At 49.4% G+C, this 20,576-nt stretch overlaps 1 protein-coding gene across 1 annotated transcript in view; it reads right to left on the bottom strand.

Moving 5' to 3' along the window:
• Positions 1 to 490: 490 nt before the first annotated feature.
• Jcad (junctional cadherin 5 associated) overlaps positions 491 to 20,576 on the bottom strand; it is a 40,015-nt gene continuing 19,929 nt past the window's right edge. The window contains exons 3-4 of the mRNA XM_055629394.1: positions 6,803 to 10,461; positions 491 to 3,070 (exon numbers count right to left, since the gene is read on the bottom strand). Of these exons, the coding sequence (XP_055485369.1) occupies positions 3,036 to 3,070; positions 6,803 to 10,461 (3,694 nt within the window). The 3' untranslated portion in view covers positions 491 to 3,035. The remainder of the gene's footprint in view (positions 3,071 to 6,802; positions 10,462 to 20,576) is intronic.

The raw sequence follows: 20,576 nt of genomic DNA, 5'->3' as shown, positions 1-20,576 counted from the left end.
TCCAACTGAGGGTCACAGAGTGAACCAACCCATCTGGCATAAGGACCTCCCACCATTCAGACTTTTCAAAGGCCATTTGGAATGTGTCTCTTAGATCCTGTCCTGAGCTGCAGCTCTCCTCCCACACACAGGTGTACTGAATGTGCAGTCAAAAACAAATGGAAGGAAATGAAGCCCCGGCTGCTACAGCTTTGACACTACTGCCACCCGCACCCTGACTTCAGCTGCCCCAGAATAGCTGGGCCGGCAGCTGGTGCTCCCCGACAGTCTGTGCTCCTCAACAAGACTTCTGCTGTCCTTGTCACCTTGGAGGAGCAGGGCTGACAACAGCATAGCATCTAATCATTTCGAAGGAACAGTAAATTCAATGCGGGCAGACGCTCTGGAGACACAGGGCGGCGATGCCTTTGCGCCTATCAGTCCTGTGGGTTTCCACTTAGTGAGAGCTTAATCCGCTGTCCCAAGTAAGGGAGTCACAATACAAGAGGGGTGATGCACATTTAGGGTCTTTATTAATAAAGGAAATAGTGTTTATAACTAGGGAAATAAATCTGAGGGTTCCTTCCAGGAGCCAGGGGCGCCAGCAGACGGTTCCAGGGTTTACAGAAACACAGCTGAATATGGTAACAGACACCTCATCTTCAATCCTTCAAGAAATTTCCTTCAAAGAGGCCAAGACAAACATTTCTCCTCACTTCTGCAAATTCCAGAAACAATACAGGCACAAATCTTCCCATAATTTTTAGTTCAAATGGTCAAAATTAGAAAGCTCCAAATTATTGAACACCAACACGTGTAATGAGAAAAATAATTACAAATACAGAATATGGGAAACTTTTTCCATCAATAGTCATGGGTTCATATGAAATTTACATAGGAATGATGGTTAGCATTGACCTCAAGACCTCAGCAAAGCCATTTTTGGTCAGATACATGTTACTTTAGGAATATGAAAAGTTAAAGGTCAAAATTTCAAGTTGCTAGGTCTAATGTTACCACTTACTTCCAAAAGATTTGCTTATGGGCTTGACTCCAGGAAACTTTTAAGGTTAAAGTATAAATATTCATTATTTTTACTGACTGGCTGCAGAGAAGTATGATTTGATTTCAAGCAAGACAAAATGGAAGCACATCCCGTTTCAGCCTGAGATACATAAGGCACAACAGCTTTCCTTCAGGATCCTTCTCTTTCTCTTAAAGTCTTTAGATGGCATTGTGTCATCTGACACGAAGTCAGTACAGCGCCAGTGTGCACAGGGCCTACACTGGGGTCCTCACGGGGGTGCACAGGCACATGGCCGCTTTCACTGTTTTCACAGAGGGAAGCACAGCCCCGCAGACAGGTCGGTAGCTCTGCCTTCGTCCACTGCCCCAGAGACCTGCAGCCCACGCCCTTTCCCATGAGAGCCATGCTCCGGACAAGGACGGCCATGGGCAACAGGGGACGGAAGCCGTGTGCATCTGGGAAGGTGCTGCGACTACTTGGACTCTGTTCTGTGAGGTCCGGTCAGAGTGTGTGAGGTTCTCAGGAAGTAAAATAATGTGGCATAGATAAGAGACAGTCAAATTCCTTTCTGTGAGCTTAGGGCCAGAGGACGGAGCAGCCACGGCCTCACACTGGAGGAATCTGGCATGTCTGAAAACAGATTAACTAAATGTGTCAAAAAAATTTGTAGGAAGGTGAAGGGAGAAGAAAGGAAAGGGAGGGAGAGGGCGAGGAAGGAAGGAAGGGGACAAACACTTTGGAAAATGTTAGCTAACAAGGATACCTCCTGAGACATAAGGGTGAAATACTGCAAACTGCATGGGCTCCGCAGGCAAAGGCAGCAGTGCGGCCATGGGCCGCTTATACTTCCGTCGTGCGAGATGCACACATAGCCCTACGCACTGTTTCCAAGCACTTCTTAGAATATGCAAGAAAATCCACCAGGGTCATTCTAGAGAAAAATATAGCTTTCCTTAAAAGAGCAAGGTAGTGGGCAGGAGAAAAGTTTCTTCTTGGGGCAGATTCCCCACAGAAACACGAAGACGAAACTATGGGCTTTCGGCAATTCTAGCTGACCTGGCTGCAAGATGACCATGAACTTGCTGGCGGATTGTGAGAGGGGTGCCTTCGAATGTAACCACACAGCTCCATCTGCGGGAACATCTTCATGAGAGTCAATGAACATGTGATCAATCTTTCAAAAGAAGCGCTGCTGCAGGTTCAGAGGCTCTAGAGCCGATGTGGGCCCTGTTGGGTCCCTCACACACACAGGGATAGACTTAAATAAAATAGCACTTCCTTAAAAATCTGCCACCTAAGAACTGTTTATACATCATAGAAAAATAGCAATTTTATAAAAAGAAATATAGTTATTTTGTTAACATGGTCTAGTTTTAAACCAGCAATTATTTTTCATATAAAGAATATCTAAACATTCGCACAGAAAGTGGGACCTGGGGAATGAGTGCAAAGCAGAGCGCAGCATGTTTGCTTCAATGCCAAGTGAGCTACCTCTTGGGTTCATTACAGCGAGGTGGTGGCTCTTCAAGAACAGGAAGAAGCCACTGTGAGTCTAGCAGGTAGTCACATGTCACCCGGAGCTGCCAAAGATTGGGTAATAAAAATGGGTCATCCACACATACTCACTCACAATCCCCCTTATAGTCTAAGTGTGCAAACACCTAGCATGGGCTGGGAAGAACGGTGGGGAATGGGTGGCATCAAGTCCAATCAAAATCACCCATTGCATCTTCCATATTTGATTTTTCACATAAAACCAGATCAACACCAAGTTATTTACCAGCTTGGCCTAATCCCCCAGGAAGGGGAATTGATGTGAAAACTCTTGTCTAAATACAGAAGTTACACATCCATGCTCAGAAGACAGATGGCATCAGCAGACCACTTCCTTATCTCCGTAACAGTCGGGAGGGGGTGACAGCAAAGGAGGAGTCAGGGCACAGAAAACCCAGCGCTTTGCAGCCTCAAGACAGGTGGGTCCGCCAGAGAACACTCTGGTAGCCGAGGTGGTGGGCTTCACCGGCATCCATCACACCCTCTCCACTCGGCTGGGGTCATACGACTCTGCAAACAAGAAGGACGGAACATCAGGAGGACATTCACTGACCATGTTTTATGTTTAATCTTCAGGCTATAGGTAAATTAGAGAACAAAACTTGCATGCGAGAAAATTGATTTCAGACACTTTAGCAAACATATTTCACCAGGGGGTAAGAAAACATGGCTGAAATGTTGTTTTCAAGAAATGTGCACGATCAGACGGGCAAAGCTAAGTTATTCAGTATACGGACAGCCCTTCCTGGTGTTCACAGTACAATATAAAAAATAATAAACTCACTGCCCTTAACCAGTTGCAATGGTCTAATGCTAATGCTAATGGTCTAATGCTAATTCTTTTTTTTTTTCTGTGTGTGTATGCATGTGTGAGCCTGTGCATGAGCATGTGTGTGTGTGTGTGAGTGCGTATCTTCATGCGTGGGGTGAGGGCAAATGTGTGTTGAGGCCAGATATCTTCCTAAACTGCTTTCACATTGTTCTTATTTTTCCCCCTGCATGGCCTCCTTATTTCTTGAGGTTTCTCACTAAACCTGGTTTGGTCTCATCTGGCTGGCCAATGATCTCCAGAAATCCAGAGCCCTGGCTGCCTTGACACTGACATTTTAGGCACACTGCGACAACTTGCTTTTTTGTAGAGATCTGAACTTAGGACTCTGCTCTCCTCTGTCAATTGAAAGCGTCTCTATAGACAAATTCCTGCCTGAAATGTCAAATACGTGGCCAGCAAGAAGTGGTCTCCTGTCACCTGCTGCCACCAGCCAACAGGCAGGACTGGTTGCTCGAACTGAACCCAGATGGGCTGACTGTCCAAAATAGAACACCACACAAAGGGGCGATAACCCCAGTCTGCCACTGTCCGGGAAATGTGCGCTGGTCAGCTTGCAGGTCTGGAGGCTGGGGCAACCGTGCCTCCTGCTCTCCGAGTTCCCGGAAACACTCCTAAACCTTTAAGAGAAAGTACTTGGCAAATCTGTAAGAGCCCAAGATAGACATTAAAACATATAGATCCCGCAAAAAATATAAACAAAAAAATAGAACTATTATAAAATCCAGCAATCTTACTACTGGGAAAGGAAATCGGGTGTCTGTACAGGCCAGGAGGCTCCCCTAGTGCCAGGAGTGTCCCTCTGGTCTGTCGCATCAGCACAGTGCTCTCAGCACGCTCCTAGCTTTCACCATCACACTGCCTGTGTCCAGGTGTGTGTCGGTCAGGTGGGAAAGAAGGTGCTGAACCCTTAGGCTGCGGGAGGTGGGCTGGAGGCCCATCATAGGGCATCACTTTCCAGATGCATTTCATTGCTTTCCTATAAAATTATGCCAGCCTGATTCTTAAAAATCATCTTCTAGGCTGTGATAAGCCTTGCTGTTACTGTTTTCTGTCCTCACTGAGGTGTTGAGCACGTGGGTAAGATACTACTGTCTTTAAGATGCATTTTATGAGTGACCAGATATTGGGTACTGAGTATGGTAACCAAGCTAATTAGCATACCCACCAGCTGCCGGTCTCTTGGCAGAGTTCAAGTGTGTGTGCCCACTGTCAACTACACCCACCCAGACCTGCTAACCTCCAGACACTTGTTCCTCTTACAGCTGCAACTTTATAGTCCCCCCTACCTCCTCTCTTCCCCAACCCCCAGCTCCTGGAGGCCGCCATTCCACTCTCTGTCACTACAGGTGTAACTTTGGAAAAAGCATCCACACCTAAGTAGCCCCACACAGGGTTGTGCTCTCTTAGCTCAGCACACTGTCCCCGAGGTTGTAAATACAGATTCCTCCTTTTTGAGGCTGAGTAGTGGTTCGCTGTGTGTGTGTTTGTGTATAGACATTTTCTTTTCTCATCGTCTGTGGGCAGACACTTGGCTGTTCCACCTCTTTTACATAAGCAGCACTGTATAAACACTGCGGCCCTAGGGGAGCCTCCTGGCCTGCTCACATGACAGACTGCCCCAGGGCTATCTGCTAAAGTGGTGTTCCCATGACTTAACACCTCTTGACATGGCCCTTAGCGACACCTGTGAAGTCACACAAGAAGACCAGTACGGCTCAGTGCTCTATTTGGGGCTGGAGGAAGCCAGTTCCCATGCACTGAGAATACAGTGGAGGGTCGCTAAGGGAGGAGAGTGCCAAGTGCCTCACTCCAGAGGAGACAGCAGGGAGAGGCTGAGCTCAGACCACACAGGCACCAGGACTGAACTGGTCCCCTCATCCCCACACCACACAATGAACCTCCATCCCAAGACCCAAAGCTGAGGCTAAGGACCCAACATAGGGAGCCATGGAAAGAATTCTCTAGATCAGTGGGTCTCAACCTGTGGGTCTGCGGGGAACACATATCAGATATCCTGCATATCAGATATTTATATGGTGATTCACAAAAGCAAAATTGCATTATAGAGTAGCAATTAAATAGTCTTATGGATGGAGGTCACCACAACAAGAGGAGCATTATCTAAGGGTCAGCTGAGAAGCACTGCTCCAGTACATTAAGCTCTTTAACTCACACACAGTCTAGGTCCAACAAAAAGAGTGTGAGCCATGTAATGTTATTTTAAAATTTCTAGGAACTACATGAAGAGAAATTCAAAAGAAACGGTGAAATTATCTTTAATAATATACCTTATTTCACCAAATATGTCCAAAATATATTCTACTAGCCATGTCCAGAATATTAATCACTTCAACATGTAACAGAGTTTCCTGTATTGAGATTTCAAAACCTGGTGTGTATTTTATACCTATACAACTGTCTTGCTCTTCTATTTTGGGGCTCTGATGCCCTCTTCTGGCCTCTGTAGGTACAGCACACATGTGGTACACAAAATAAAACACCCACAGTCTTAAGATAAAAATGAATCTGAACGAGTCCGGATGTGGGAAGGATCTAGGAGGAGCTGGGGGAGGAAAAGTATTCAGACTATATTGTATGAAAAAAAATTTTTTCAAAAAAAATCTTAAAAGAAAAAAAGCCTGGGTGTGGTGGCCCATGCTGTAAATCCCAGCACTCAGAAGGAAGAGGAAGGTAGAACTCCATGAGACTGAGGCCAGCCTATACCACAGAGAGAGGCCTTGTCTCAGAAAAAAAAAAAAGTTAGCAAAGAGCAATCAACAGGGGCATCTGGATGAATGTCTACAATGCTGGGAGAGCACGGGAGCAGAAATGTTGAGTGCAGCAGGAGCCCCGAGCTGGCCCGGCTGGAGAACTTTGTGGACCGTCTCACCTCTGCAGCACACTCACACTGAGGCCTTGTTTGGAAGGGTAACTGTATGTAGCTGCTTTCTTGGCCAAACTCCACAATGGCATAATCATCCAGAACACACGACACGATCTGGATTCTTAATTGAGAAGGCTTCTGGGTGATTCTTTGACAATGAGTTTATTTCTTTAATGTATTCATTATTCTTGTGTGAATGTGTGAAGGTCCACAACACTGTGGCCTGGGCTTTCTCCTAGGACCTTTACCTCGGTCTCAGAGACGGGGCTCAGTCACCAAGCTCGCCCTGACTTTGTCAGACTTTTTTATTTTATTTTTTTAAGGGACGATATCTTGCTACGTAACAGCGGCTGGCCTTCAAGTTTTGCCTGCATCAGCCTCCTAAATGCCAGGACTGCACGCGTGTGCCACCATCTATGAAACCACTGGCAGCATTAAGCTGAGCACCCACCAACTAGTCACGCTTCTGGTGATCACCTGACTCCAAACTCACCCCGAACACCTGGCCTCCAGCCCAGCTCCTCACCTGCACAGCACAAGTCCTGCTCCAAGATCTCCCTGGGCAACTCAGGGTGCCCATTTTCTTCTTGAGAGACGAAGGGCAGATGCCTTGCTTGCCAGGCCTGCTCTTCACTGGTCGGGGACATGAGGCCTCCTGACGGCCAGGCCTGACTTTTGGCGGCCTTTAGTTGGTCAGGCTCCTCCACGGAGTCTGCACTCCTGGAGCTCAGGCTCCTCATCCGAGACAGGGAGTTCACCTCTCTCATTCTTATCAAGCGAACTGAGTCTGCCCTCTTTGGGGGTGATGACAGTTTCTCTTGTAAACTTTCAATCACTTTGGAAGGACCTCTGAGCCTCTTTTCAGAGCCCACTGCACCTGTGGTCTTCTCCATGACATGGGACAGAGTGGACCTGAAAGGGGGCTTTGACCCCTCATCCTTTTGCTCAGGCTCAGGACTGGTGGCCTGGCTTGCCGAGAGCCCATCCACAGCTGAGAAGATAGAAACCTGGGGGGCCCTTTCTCCTACAAAGAGGGGACTCTCAGTCCAGCCGCACTTTCTCCTGCCATAGAAGGCATCAGCGGCCACTGTCGGGGGCCCTGGTGGTGTCAAGCTGGGTGGTGAGTCCTCCCTGGATGACTCTGGGCTGTAGGCACTTGTATCGGGCTCAGGGAGTGGGCTCTGCCCTCCTCTCCTGGCACTTGGCAGAAGGGACTCCACGGCCACCTCGATGCCCAGAATCCTCTCTGCCCTTTCCTGAAGAGTCTCACTTGGGAGGACTTCCACGGCACTCTCTAGACCCAGAGGCTCCGATTTATAGGCACTCTGCTTTTGTCCCAGTGTGAGTCCCAAAGACTGCAAGTCTGGTGTGGGGAGGCCTTGATATTTGCCAGCAAGGGGCAGTAAGAGCTCTGTGTCCCTTTCCTCACCGCTATCCAACTTTGGAGGAATCTCTTGGCCCAGCTGCACAGACTCTAATGCATCGCTGACTTTGGTGAGTTCTTGACTTCCTCTTGGTTCTTTTAGAGAGAACAAAGGGGCTGCTTTTGTGTCACTGGGAGTCTTGCTCAGAGGACTTACGCTGTCTCGCTCACACATTCCATTCAGAATCTCCTGGCTTTGCTGCTCTGCAGTCAGGCTTCCATCTGCCCGCTGGATGGGAACAGCTCTGCTGTCTTCCTCCTGTGACTGGCTGAGAGACTGGGGATGTACACATGGGTGGCCAGGTTTTGGTTCCTCACTCCAATTCTCCAACTCGGCAAGTCTTCCTTCCTGGGGCACCAGCTCCTCTAGTGCCAGCACTGCAGGCAGCTGCTCTGCTCTAGCTTCCTGGCTGGTTTCATGGCGGCCCCACGTCTTGGCTCTGGGGTCAGCACAGTCCTGTGGCTGCTCTGCCTCACTGTCCTCATTACTGCCCCCACCACTAGCCTCATGGCTTTCTTCCTCTTCCTGAAGCTCCTTGTTAAAACTTTCTAGTTGACTTATGAGATCCCAGGGCCGCCGGCTAACTGGTTTCAAAAGAAACTGACCGAAGAGTTGTGTGCTGTTGCACTGGCCTGCTGTGGGCTCCCCTTTCACCACCTCTGGCTTGGGTACAGGGCTGACACTAGGGGGCTGGCCAGAGGCCCCGCTGGGCTTAGATGCCTGGTTTATGGCTGAGGAGGTCCTCGAGAATGCACTGTTTCGAGACGGGCTGAGGGACATTTGCCCTCGCAGGCGAGGTGCACTGGGCTTCTGATCTTGATCACCAGATGTTAAGGCTGCACGTGGGTGTGCTTCAGAGCCAGTGGGTTCTGGGCATGTTGGGGCCAGTGCTGCATAGCTGGGATCTCCTGGACTTGTGGCAGGAAGGAGCTGTGAGCTTTTGGAGTCTTCAGGGAAACTGGTTTGGGTCTGCTGATCTCTGTACTGGTGGCCTGGCCATGAGCTGGAAGCCCGGAGCTCCCTGGGTTTGGTGAGGTGGAGGATTCTGAGGTCATCGGTGTGACCATCTTCTAGCTCCCCAAGACCTTGCCCTGGGGATGTTCTTCTCCAAGCCATGCTTCCCATGAGGGCTTGCAGCTCTAGGTCAGTGGAAGACATACTCAGCAGGCTTTGCTCCTCTAGGCCTGTACTCTGACACAGCCCATCCATCTTATCAGTCCCTGGCTTTAAGTCATTGTTGTTCGTATCTGTATCTGGCAGAAGTAACTCGGATTTCACTGGGACAGAAACCAAACAAAATATGGTCGCATTGCTTTTCTTCTTTGAACTTTTCTTGCCCTGAACCCCGGCTTCAAACTTTCTGAGTTTCGTGTAGGTTTGGCAGGTACCTTCATTCTGTGGCTGTGGGGAAGAGGCATGGCTTTCTGCCCTGCTGTCTCTCACATCAGCTGCTAATCCCCTCATGACAGGAGGCTCTGTTTGGACAGGGAATCCTCCATGTTCAATGTCCATGGGGAGCTGACGCCGCAGCCACCGGGGGCTGGAATGGGCAAAGGCTGAGCCCCGCTCGTTCGCTGGTGGGGGTGTTGGTCCCTGTGGTGCTGACAGGCCATCACTGTACTGTCTTCTCCCAAGAGCTGGTTCCTGGGCAGGGATGAGACCAGAGTCATAGAATCTTCCATCAGCCTTTGCCTCTTCATAGGATTCTGGAGGTTGAGCCAGTTTGATATGCCGGATCCGTGGATCATCAAATGGAATGTATTGAATAGAACCCCCGTGGGCGGCCACAGGATAGGGGTATCTCCCTTGAGGGGGAGAGCCAGGCATTGCATCGTAGAGGTTCCTAGCTGCAAGGGAGCCAGAAGGAAGTGGACAGCTGGCCTCAGCCTTCTCAGGCAGCTGCTGCTGTTGACTCTGGTTGCTCGCATGCCTGGGCGTGGGATCTTCAAGGTAGGGGTTTGGAATGTGCTGGGGGGGTGACCTGTATGAAGGTGGAGGCACATACACTGGGGGCTCCAAGCCAGTGTCCAGCGTACCCAACTCATGCCTGGGATGCTTACTTCTTGTCAGGTGGGAGCCACGTGGCTCCCTGTGCTGGTGGTCCTGAGATCCGTCTTCTCCCCTGGGCTGAGAGCCATAGCATGAAGTCTTAAGGGGCTTCCCAAACTTAGGCCGGGGAAAAGGGCCTGAGGAACCAGCCTTCTCAAGGTTCCTTGTGGGTTCCACAGGTGGCCGGCAGTTGGGAGGGTATGGCGGCACTTTGGGGACACCTATTAAGTGTCCATCGTGTATTGGAACAGGGATTTCCGTGAAACTCAGGCTCTCAGGAGAAAGAACACGAGGCAACGACTGAGATTTCTTTTTGTTCTGAGATGTCAGCATGTGCTCCCCATGAACAAACTGGTACAGATCCTGGAACCTCTTCTCTCTCTCGCCATCGGACACCTGCCTCTCTGGCTTCCTCGGCTGCTTCCAGCTTTCCATGCTCACGTTCTGCCACCTAGCAGGAGCTGGCATCCTCAGGTCTTCTTCCCAAACAACATTCTTTATCACATGCTCTGTCCTCCCTGCAACTTCCCATGGACTCTCTCTCATGTGGATCGGCAGACTGTGGGCCTGAGCCATTCCTCTGACTTCCAGGTCTTCCCGGTCCCTGGGACCCAGCAAACCACTGCCCTCCTGCCTTCCTCTGCTCCAGTAGGTGTGTTCACTACCAATCTGGGGCTGAGAGGACCATGCTGAGGAAGGTTGATTAAAAAGCCTGCAAAACAGAGAGGCAGAAGTTACGTGAGGCAAGCACACCTTGTCTGCTCCAATGATCAGTGCTCAAGAGCATGCGTGGGTTACCACCTTTGAAAAAAGGGTCCCATGTAGGCTCATGTAATTGAGTGCTGAGTCACCAGGGAGTGACATTATTTGAAAGGATTAAAAGGATTAGGAGGTATGGTCTTGTTGGAGGAAGTACATCACTGGGGATGGACTTTGAGGTATCAAAGGCCCATGACTAGCCCAGAGTCTCTGCCAGTGTGTCAGGATGTAGCTCTCAGCTACTGCTCCAGTGCCAGCCTGTCAGGATGCTCCCTGCCATGATGATCATGGAGTAACCCTCTATAAGCAAGCCCCCAGTTGAATGCTTTCTTCCATATGAATCATGGAGTTTCTTCACAGCAATAGAACAGTGGCTAAGACAATCCCCGACTGCAGAACTTTGCTGACTATAAGGAAAACAAGCCCCACCAGTTGTGTTTAGAAGACAGCCTGTTTATTGTCTCCTAGGGCCAAGCGGCAGCAGCAGACTATCCACAGGAACACCAGGAATGCTGGCTGTACTAGAGAGGATATGAACATCACAGCTTCAAAACTCCTGTGTTAAGGGGACACCCTGGAGGAATAGTGTTCTCTCTGAATGAGCGGTCCTAGCCCACCAGCACCACTGGCCAGCATGGCCAGACCAACTGAGCAATCAGACGGAGTCTGCTCTTCAAAGCACTGCTCTACAGCACAGTCAGATTCTCTGAGGGACACCTACGAGGCCCACTGCCAAGCTCCAGGGTCCTATCCCAGGCACTCTCAGTGTGACTAGAGAGGGTCCCATGCTTTGCATGGGTTAGATTCCACATGGTGATGCTGCAAGCCTTGGGGACTGCGCTCTGAATCCAGGGGACTTCAAAATCCCAGTGCTCAGGTGTGTCATTGCCATGTTAGAATCTAGGCGCTTGAGGGTGACCAGGCACCAGAGCACCTGCAGCTCCTCCCTGGTGCTGTCGGGAGCACAGCCTGGGCAGAGTCCCCACATTTCTCTGACGGTGAGAATCACCACACTGCACAACCATGCTTCAGTCAATGCCAGCCTGCACATGGGACAGTGGTGCTGAAGACTGCAATAGAGCAGGAGGCCCTTCCACGACATCACAGCTATAGCAACACTACGGTGCAACGCGTTACTCATGTGTTTGTGGCGATGCCGATGTCAGCGTGCTTACTGCCTGAGTCACACAAAGGAAGAACAGGGACGAATATAGAGACACGCTATGTGATGATAAATGAGTGTGGGTTTTTAGTTATTTCATTATTAAGGTGTAATTCTGGTTAGCTGTATTGTGCTGGGGGCAGTCTCAGAACCTTGTATCCGCTGACTTCTTGCTGTCATTAAGAGGCACCATCCTCTACTACATAACAGATTTGCACAATGCCAAAAAACAAATAACAATATATCTCTGAATATGGTCCACCTTGAAGTGGTTCAAGTCTGTATACACATTACAAAGTCTCTCCTTGTGACAATTCCAACTTGGTGGATCTGGTCTGACCCAGGCATCTCTATGTTTAACTAGTACATCAGGGTCTGTTTGGTTTTTTCTTTTCTTTTCTTTTCTTTTTCCAGTGTGTGTGTGTGTGTATGTGTGTGTGTATGTGTATGTATATGTGTATATGTGTATATGTGTGTATGTGGGTATGTGTGTGTGTGTGTTTGTATGTTATAGATGTGTGTGAACTCATGAGGGTACATGCGTGTGTGCATGCATGTGGGGAACCAAGGCTGATACTGGGAATCATCCCTCATTGCTCTTCCCCTTGTTCTCTGAGGCAGGGTCTCCCAAGCCCACCGAGAGCTTATCAAACATGGCTAGTCTTGCTAACCAGCTAGCTCCAAGTATCGCCAAGTGTCAGCCTTTGAAGGCTGAATTACAAGCAGTCCACCACATGCCATTTACTTGAGAGCTAGGGATCTGAACTCTCTCTCAAGCTTGCAAGGAGTGTACTTTAACTGCCGAGCCATGAGTCATCTCCTCACCCTCCCCAGGAAACTCTTATTCTCAGATAATCTGAAAACTACTTCTAAATGGGGGAGTGAGGAGTTTTCCCTGCATGTCAGTTTCCTTGGAGAGATGTCTCAGTGGTCAAGCACGCTTGCTGCTCTTGTAGATGACACAGGTTCAGTTTCCAGCATCCATGTGGTGGCTTACAGCTCTCTGTAACTCCAGGTCCCAGGACTTGATGACCTTTCCTGGCCTTTGTGGGTACCAGTACATGGCACACATACATACACTAAGGCCCTCATATGTACACATAAAATAATAAAAATAAAGTTAAAAAAAAAAACCTCAAATCCAAAATTACCAGTGCCTATGGCTCACCAGATGTGTGGATTTGATTGGTCTATGGAGGGTTAAATCTTCCCAAATGATTCTAGCCTACACCCAGTGAGTTAGATCACAGCTCTCACACAACTGAAGAAAGCACGGGGCAGCACTGCTGGGCTCGGCACAGGTACCCAGGTGCTCCCCACAGAGGAGCAGAGCTGGGCACAGCTCAGAAAACTGCTCCCTGCAAGATGTTCAGGGAACTTGGCCGCGTGGATTAGCCAAACAGAAGACTGTTTCCACTCTAAAACCATTGTTCTTAAAACATAAATTAACAAATAAAATATACTCCTTGCTGAAATGACTGTTGGAAGACCATGTTGGAAGACAGTACTTCACCGTCCCAGAAGCTGTGTGAGGCCTGAGGCTTCACAGGCATCTAGTTGCACAGGCATCTGATGCCGGGCATCTTCACTAAGGCGTGGAGGTTCAGCCTGCCAGCCAGGTTCACCAAGTGCTCCTACATACTCACCTGAGTTTCAGGTGACCATCATTGCTCTTTTACAAAGGAGGAAACTGAGGCACAGGGGTAACTTAACACTGACATTCATCAGACAGTGATGCTGTGCAACCCATAGCAGCAAGTGTGTCAAATAGTTACCTCCTCTACACTTTTTTTTACCACCGCCACTGTTCACTAGTTCCCTCTTTGGCAGGTACGGAGACCAGGGCCCCGAAAGGTTAATCAGCTTCTGCAAGAATCAACCATCTTACAACCAACATTTGTAAGAATCTGGAAAGAATTTTAACCAGAGAAATGAAATCAATTAGCCACTGCATTCTATTTTTAGTCATTATTAGAGTTTTTGCTGTTGTTGTTTTGATTGTTAATTTGTGATACAAGGTCTCAGGTAATGCAGGCTGGACTTGAATTCCTGATCCTACATCTCTCCCTCCCAAGCACAGGGATTGCAGGCACACACCACCAAGCCCATAGCACTGCATTTTAATCCCTCCATTGTAAGATAGATCCCCTCCAGCCTTCCACTGTGATGGATAAACAGTATTCCGTAATGTACACATGATCTGACCAGTGCTGGCGCTCAAGCGGATTCTGTCCTAACTCCTAGCACTTTAATGTAGGTCTCAGCTCACGGAGAACAAAGTGTTACCAGAGGAGTGAGGAGGTCATGGGACAGGCTGTCAAATCCCCCTTGATAAGCCACTCCAATGTATAGCTCCGCTGGCTGTGTGGGCAGCAGACAGACTTGCACAACTGTTTTGGCTCTACTAATAATTATTTTTTCCTCATGAGATAGATAAAATTAACTTCTCCTTATTTTAATTTACATTGTTTTTATTACTGGTAACACCCCACCCCTGCCGCTGCCATGTACTCTCCCACCATTTGTCTGGAGGTGCCGCAGAGGAAGGCCAGGAGGGCCGGGGAGGTACTCAAAAGCCACCAGTCCTGTGTGACTGAGGCACACCACCACATAAAGGTCTGGAATGGGTTGGGCAGAACTCGGCTGCTAGGTAAGGAGTCCTTGCTAAAGCTACGTGTTCGTGTTCCTACTCTTCTCCATGGGAGTTACTTATCTGCCTCAAGGGACAGAGTCAGCGGCCAAATAACCGACAAAGCAGCCACTGTCTGCACAGCTTGACTGTTTCTGGAGGTCAAGGGTGTCTCACTGAGAGGCCTCCGTGCTTTGGCGACTGCTGCTTAGTGTAGGCTGTCAACCTCTCAGTTGCTTTCTAAATCTTGCTCTTCACACTCCTAGCTCAGCAGAGTCCTGCTTAGCTTAGGTTCTGCTGGGATACCTCACTTGGGAGGCCGTTGCTAGAGGTGTCCTTGAATGCCACCTCACCATGCAGGAGATCCAGCCTTGTAGTTCTAGCAGCTGCAGTCCTACCCTGAGGAACCTGCAGGAGACGTGCGCACAGGTGTCACTGACACTGGCTGGAGGGCAGCAGACTGTGGAACCCAGGAGGCAGCACAGTAAGACGCTCCAGGCAGCAGTCAGACTGGATGTGTGTGACTGGTACCTTGCAGCAGACACATCCTTCTTCCTCCCTCAGTTCCTCACAGCAGGTGGGCGTGGTCTCTTACCTTCTCACTCCTCAGTGGTCAGAGCATGCTCTGCCATGGCTGACTGTATGGAGGAAGCCACAGTGTGGCTCTGGCTCACAGTGAGCAAGCCTGGTGCTTAGGGAGGAGGTTGAAATCTCAAGGCGCTGTTTGCGTACACATACGCCATGATCGTGACCAAAAGAAAGGTAAGAATGACAGAAACGGGGCAAGAATATAAACAGACTGTGACTTCCTACTGTTGTGATGTGGTCAGTTGTCTGCTCTGTGTAAAAAACGCTATCATCCACACTTTGTCAAAACTAATCAAAATCACTAAGCATTCTGGGTTAAATGTATTTGCATAATACATCCAAATCCCAAGTTATAGAAAATCCAGGTCCATCTGAGAGGTTTTAAACACTCTTATTTTGTTTTTTATTTTCATAATTTTATTTATGCATGTTTGTTTGTACGTTTGCCTGCCATGTGGGTACAGGTGTTTGCAGGACAGAACAGGGTATTGGATCCCCTGGAGTGAGGCCACGTGAGCAGCTGTGTGTGGCTGCTAGGGACACACCAGGTCACAGGTGATCTGATGGTGGGGCCATCCTCCAGCCCCATAGATAATCTATTTTAAATATCAGCCCACAAGACACAGACAGCTATGAAGCATCCCTGGACATAGCAGTGCACACCTAGAACCCCACCACGTGGAAGCTGAAGCAGGAGGATTGAGCGTTCCAGATAAGACAAGACTACATAGTGAGACCCTGCCTCCAAACACCAAGCCAGGGCCAGGACAGGACTCAGGAAGTAAAGATGCTTGCTGCCCGATGAGCTAAGTTTTCTTCCTAGAGCCCACAGGGTGGAAATAGAAATCCAGCTCCTGAAAGTTGTCCCCATCCCCACAGAATCTATAAAGTTAAGTACCATCTGTCTGTCTACCTTGAAGCTAGTCTGAGCAGGGCCACAGCAGGCATTAGCAGAGCCCACCCAGGGAATGTCCCGTAACATCACCATGCACCGATTCTCTACCGGCCTTGAGACAACTCCCTTGTACCATCCAAATCAAGTGTGACCTCAAATCACTTCAGAGCTACAAGGATGCTCACTAACGCTTTTGAAAAAAACAAGGTGAGCTCAGATTTTTCTTTAAAACAGTAAGTAACTAATGATTTACCACAGACAATGTTCACAGTGGACTCTTCACATAACCCTGCTGGGCACACAGACAGGGGGTGGGAGAGAGATGAGGTGGCACAGTGAGTGCGAACCCAGCCATCACCTCCCGTGCACACACTGAAAGGCCGGGTGTGAAGACAAGCTGAGCGACACAGAGCTCCCGGAGGGAGGGCAGGGTGGGGAGGAGGCAGAGCAAGCTTCTCTAGCAGCCCTTGGTTGTCACAGGCCAGAGTGATGAAGCCAACAGAACAGCTGATAAAACTACCTGGAAAACATCCGAGATGCAAACATTTGAAAAACAGCATGTCCAAAGGAAACTGGCCACCGACTCCCCGGTTCCAAAAGGTAACTAAGAGAAAGGGTAGGAGGGGTCTCATTTCCAGCCAGAGGAAAGACGGTTCTTCTATTTTCCCTTCACTGTTTCTGAGCTATCTAGGCTCAAACCTACAGTTTTACACACGCATGCGCCCACTGAGCACAACCCGGCCCTGCCCTTTAGAATGTTTTACTTTATTCTGTGTGACTGTGCATGTACGTCACGGCGCATCGTGAGATCAAAGGACAACCTGTGGGAGAGTTTTCTCCCGATACCACTTGAGCTCCTGAGATTGAGCTCAGGTCTTCGGCCTGGTGGCGGGTGCCTTTTCCCTTTCCCCACTGAGTCATCTTGCTTGGGCAGCCTGTTTCCTTTCCAAAAGCAGCCCCAGAAGCTAGGAGAATGGTTCAGCATCCAGGTGAAGCTGAGCAAGCATGAAGACTAGAGTCACACACAAAAACGCAGGATGCATGTGGCAGCCTGCCTGTAACCCCACAGGTAGGGAGGCTGAAACAGGATCCATGGGCCAGTTGGGTATGTAGAGCAGAGAATCGCCAAGCTTTGGGCTCACATAAGAAATCAGGCTCAACATATAAGGTGGAGAGCAATCAAGGATGACACACAATGCACCTCTAGCTTCCACACGCACCCTCATACGGTGCCCCCAACATACATACATGCATACAAGTGCACATACATACATGCACACTTGCGTACGGGCACACTCACATCTAGCACATACACAAGCTAAAGTCCGAAAGGCAAGTGCACTATTTGGAAGGAAAGCGCTGGTTTTCACTGCTGCCACATGCTCTGATAGGATTATCTTCTCAGTACATTCCAAGGTTGCTATGACTGACTTGTGACCATCTGGGCACAGGATGTAGGTGTGGTCTAGAGAAATACAAGCAGAGGGGTGCTGCCTTGCAGGCTAACCTGGGGTGCTCTGTGCAGAGAAGGCACAGGCACTTCAGTCATACCTTCCTGCTCTGAGAACAGCATCCTGAACCTGGTCTTCCCTCAGGTCTCCCCAGGTCCAGTCAGTTGTTCTGCAGTGTGGAGATCAGGGTGGGGACAGGAGGTCCCAAAGCCGTACATACGTCTCCTGGTCCACTGGCGGCTTCTTGGTTCCCAAGTGTGTAGCCTGGTAGATGCTACAGCCTACTGTTGTAGTCCCCTGCATGCTCTGGGCCAGCCTATTCCTCCTTCCTGGGGGGTCAGTAGATTAGCTAGACGTAAAGGAGCCTAGGTATCGGCATACTCTCCTCCCAGGGCGGCTCCCTTCTCTGAACTGATGTGGCCGAGGGCATGGCACTGCTCTACAGTTATGGGGGCTGACATCTTCCCCTGTAGAGTTCTGCAGGCCTGGAAGCCTGTCCTTCCATTGTTTAGCATGCTGTAGACACTCAGTACACCGCACAGCAAGCAGCCCTCCAACACAGAAAAGCAAATGGAAAGAGGAAACAGGAAGTGGGGAGAAGGCTAAGACTGAAAGAAGTCTACAGACTAGCATAAATTAAAAATCAGTCAGGTGGCCGGGCAGGGCTGGTGCACACCTTTAACCCCAGCCCTCAGGAGGCAGAGGCAGGTGGATCTCTGAGAACAAGACCAGCCTGGTCTACAAATGAGTTCCAGTACAGCAAGGGCTGCACAGAGAACCCTGCACAAACTAGCAGAGCCCCACACTATCCAGCCAGCGCACCCGGAAGATTGCACGGGGGTGCGTACTGTGAAAAGCTACCAATGGCTCCCTACCGCCAGGCCTGCTCTCACAATGTGAGCAACGACTGCTATCACAGAGCGCCTCATGGCATTCTCAAGATTTGTTGTTGTTGTATATATACTCCACCACGAGTAACTGGGGAGGGAAAAAGTACAGGCATGTGGAAGCCATCCCTGCCACAGTGCTACAGTGTCTCTTCCATACTGAGCTAGCACTGGGCCTCAATTGCTCTCATGTCAGCGCCAAGACTCTCCTGAATCTCCTCACTGCCTGTTGGAGCAGTATCAAGTTGAGAGCAATCTTGGGCCAGTGAGATAACTAAATGGATACCAACACTTGCCGCTCAGAGTTTGGTTTATAGGTGGAAGAGCAGAATGGAAGGCTGTTCTCTGACTCCCACTCACGTGGGCCACGCATGTATGCCCTAATACTACAGAATAATTAAGTATTCTTAAGGTAACAGATAGAGAAGCAGTAAGTAGGGTGGGAATACAGACACAGAAGGGGCCTAAGACCTGAGGGGCAGTAAAAAAAAATAATTTAAGGCAGCAGGTAGTGGGCCCCTGGGGCTGGTAGGTGACAGGTAGAGTGGGCTTCAGTGCCTATGCTGTCTGCTATCTTGGAACAAGAGCTCTTCCCGAGAACATACTTAACAAGAGAGGCTGTCTCGCATGTGCCCCACCTCGGAGTCATGCCAGGGAGTCACCTCAGGGATCAAACGGCAAGGGCATGTGGATGACTTGGGAATGAAAGGGAAGGAGACGTTTACCAGCTTTATTCCCGAGGCAGTCTTCCTACAAGGGCTTGTGCTGAGGCTCCTGTGCCTATAGGGATGCCAATGGCACACAACTTCTCACAATTAGTGAGAAATAATCCCATGCATGCCCCAGTGGACTGGCAGATAGCTCCTGCCCAAAGAACCAGCCTTGGGGCATCTTTTCAGGGAGAGATGGGCACCAGAGCACTGGCTCCCCAGCCAGAGCACCAGGGAGCCACAGGGCGGATTCTGCTCACTCTTTCAATGTGGCTTTTCAGTATTTACCTGCACCTTTCTGTTTTAGCTTTAGGGTGGTGAACCAGATAGGAAGCACATGGACCAAGCTGAAGATGCCAGGCATGTGAGCACTTCTGGCCTGGGTTAGAAAGGATGGCATGGGTTTTGAGTGTCAAAATCCCATCTTTCTAACTATGCTTAAGTTCTGCTAAATTCTTAACCTCTTTGTTTCCCTTCTATAGCAGGGACAGTAACAATTCTGCCTCTGGGAGTTTGTTAAGAAAGGTAAATAATGCAAAATGTCTCACATGGCACCTAATACAGAGAATATTGTGGCTGTTACTAACCCAATAATAGTAAATTCTTGTATGACAGGTAATGTCAACTCTCTTTCTGCCCATCCTAGGGCAAAGAAGGCACAAGCAAGCACTGAGGAGAGGGGGGAGTCGGAATGCTAGTCATGGTGGGATGGCTATTTTAGTACTCGTTTTCTTTTTCAATGCTGCAATGCACCAGACTTGACAATAGCAGGAAGTGATGACCCAGCTGAGTGTCATAACAAGATGCTGCCCCTCCCAGCATGGCTGGTCGCTAAGGAAGACGCTGCACCTACTTCCACAGGACAATTGGGAGCAAACCAATGTTTGGTTTAGTAAAACAAAACAGGAAGGGCAAGCGTCCACCCATCTGCTCTCATGTAAATCCAACAGGTAAGGTAGACCATTCCAGGATAGCCCCTACTTCCTCTATTTGGAATGAATACACTTTTACCAAGTCGAACTTTCTTGACCAGTATAATACACTCAGTGCCACTGAAGGCAGGAAAGAACACTCCAGCTTCTCACTTCCTCTTCCCATTTCCTAGCCTCTTTTCCTCCATGTATTCATTCACTCAGCCGATGTGTGGGTGCTCTCTGTCTCGAACCTCTGATCTTTAGCAGCAGAGCTCACAGCAGGCAGAGTAGAGTAGAAGCAGAGAAGCTGACCACAGAGTGGCCAAGGCTGTAAAGACCCTGGGATACCCCAGATGCTTCCTATGGCCACTGCTGAGTTGCAACGCACCTGGGATTTTGTGTGCTTGTTTGTTTCTCCTAGACTTTCATATGGTCTTCCTGCGGGCAAAGCAATGGTGCACAGAGAGCTGCTCAGCATTTGCTCAGCCCTGTGTTTCCTGCTCAAGCTGGCCAGTGGCATTCACTGCCTCGAAAACCCAGCCAGGTCTCTAGCTAAACACAAGTCTCCTCAAGAACAAGCCTTTGGTGACGCCATGGCTGCAAAGACATAGGAAGGTCTTAAGAAGTCCTTCCTCACCACTATACTCCTGCAAGACACTGGTCCAAGGATCTAAGCTCCCTCCAGTTGAGCAAATTCTATAGCACAAGGCAATGTGGCAGTGTGAGCAGGGGATACTGGGGACCCAGGTGCTGCCCCAGAACAAGAACAAGTGCCCTGGAGGGGAGGAGAGGAGAGTGGAGAAAAGTGGAGGAGAGGGGAGTGAAGAAGAGT

Source organism: Psammomys obesus, unplaced genomic scaffold, assembly GCF_907164565.1.
Source record: "Psammomys obesus unplaced genomic scaffold, mPsaObe1.curated_primary_1811, whole genome shotgun sequence".
NCBI lineage: Eukaryota > Metazoa > Chordata > Mammalia > Rodentia > Muridae > Psammomys > Psammomys obesus.
Note: the sequence above shows the minus strand (reverse complement) of the source record. Positions and strands in the feature narration are given on the sequence as shown.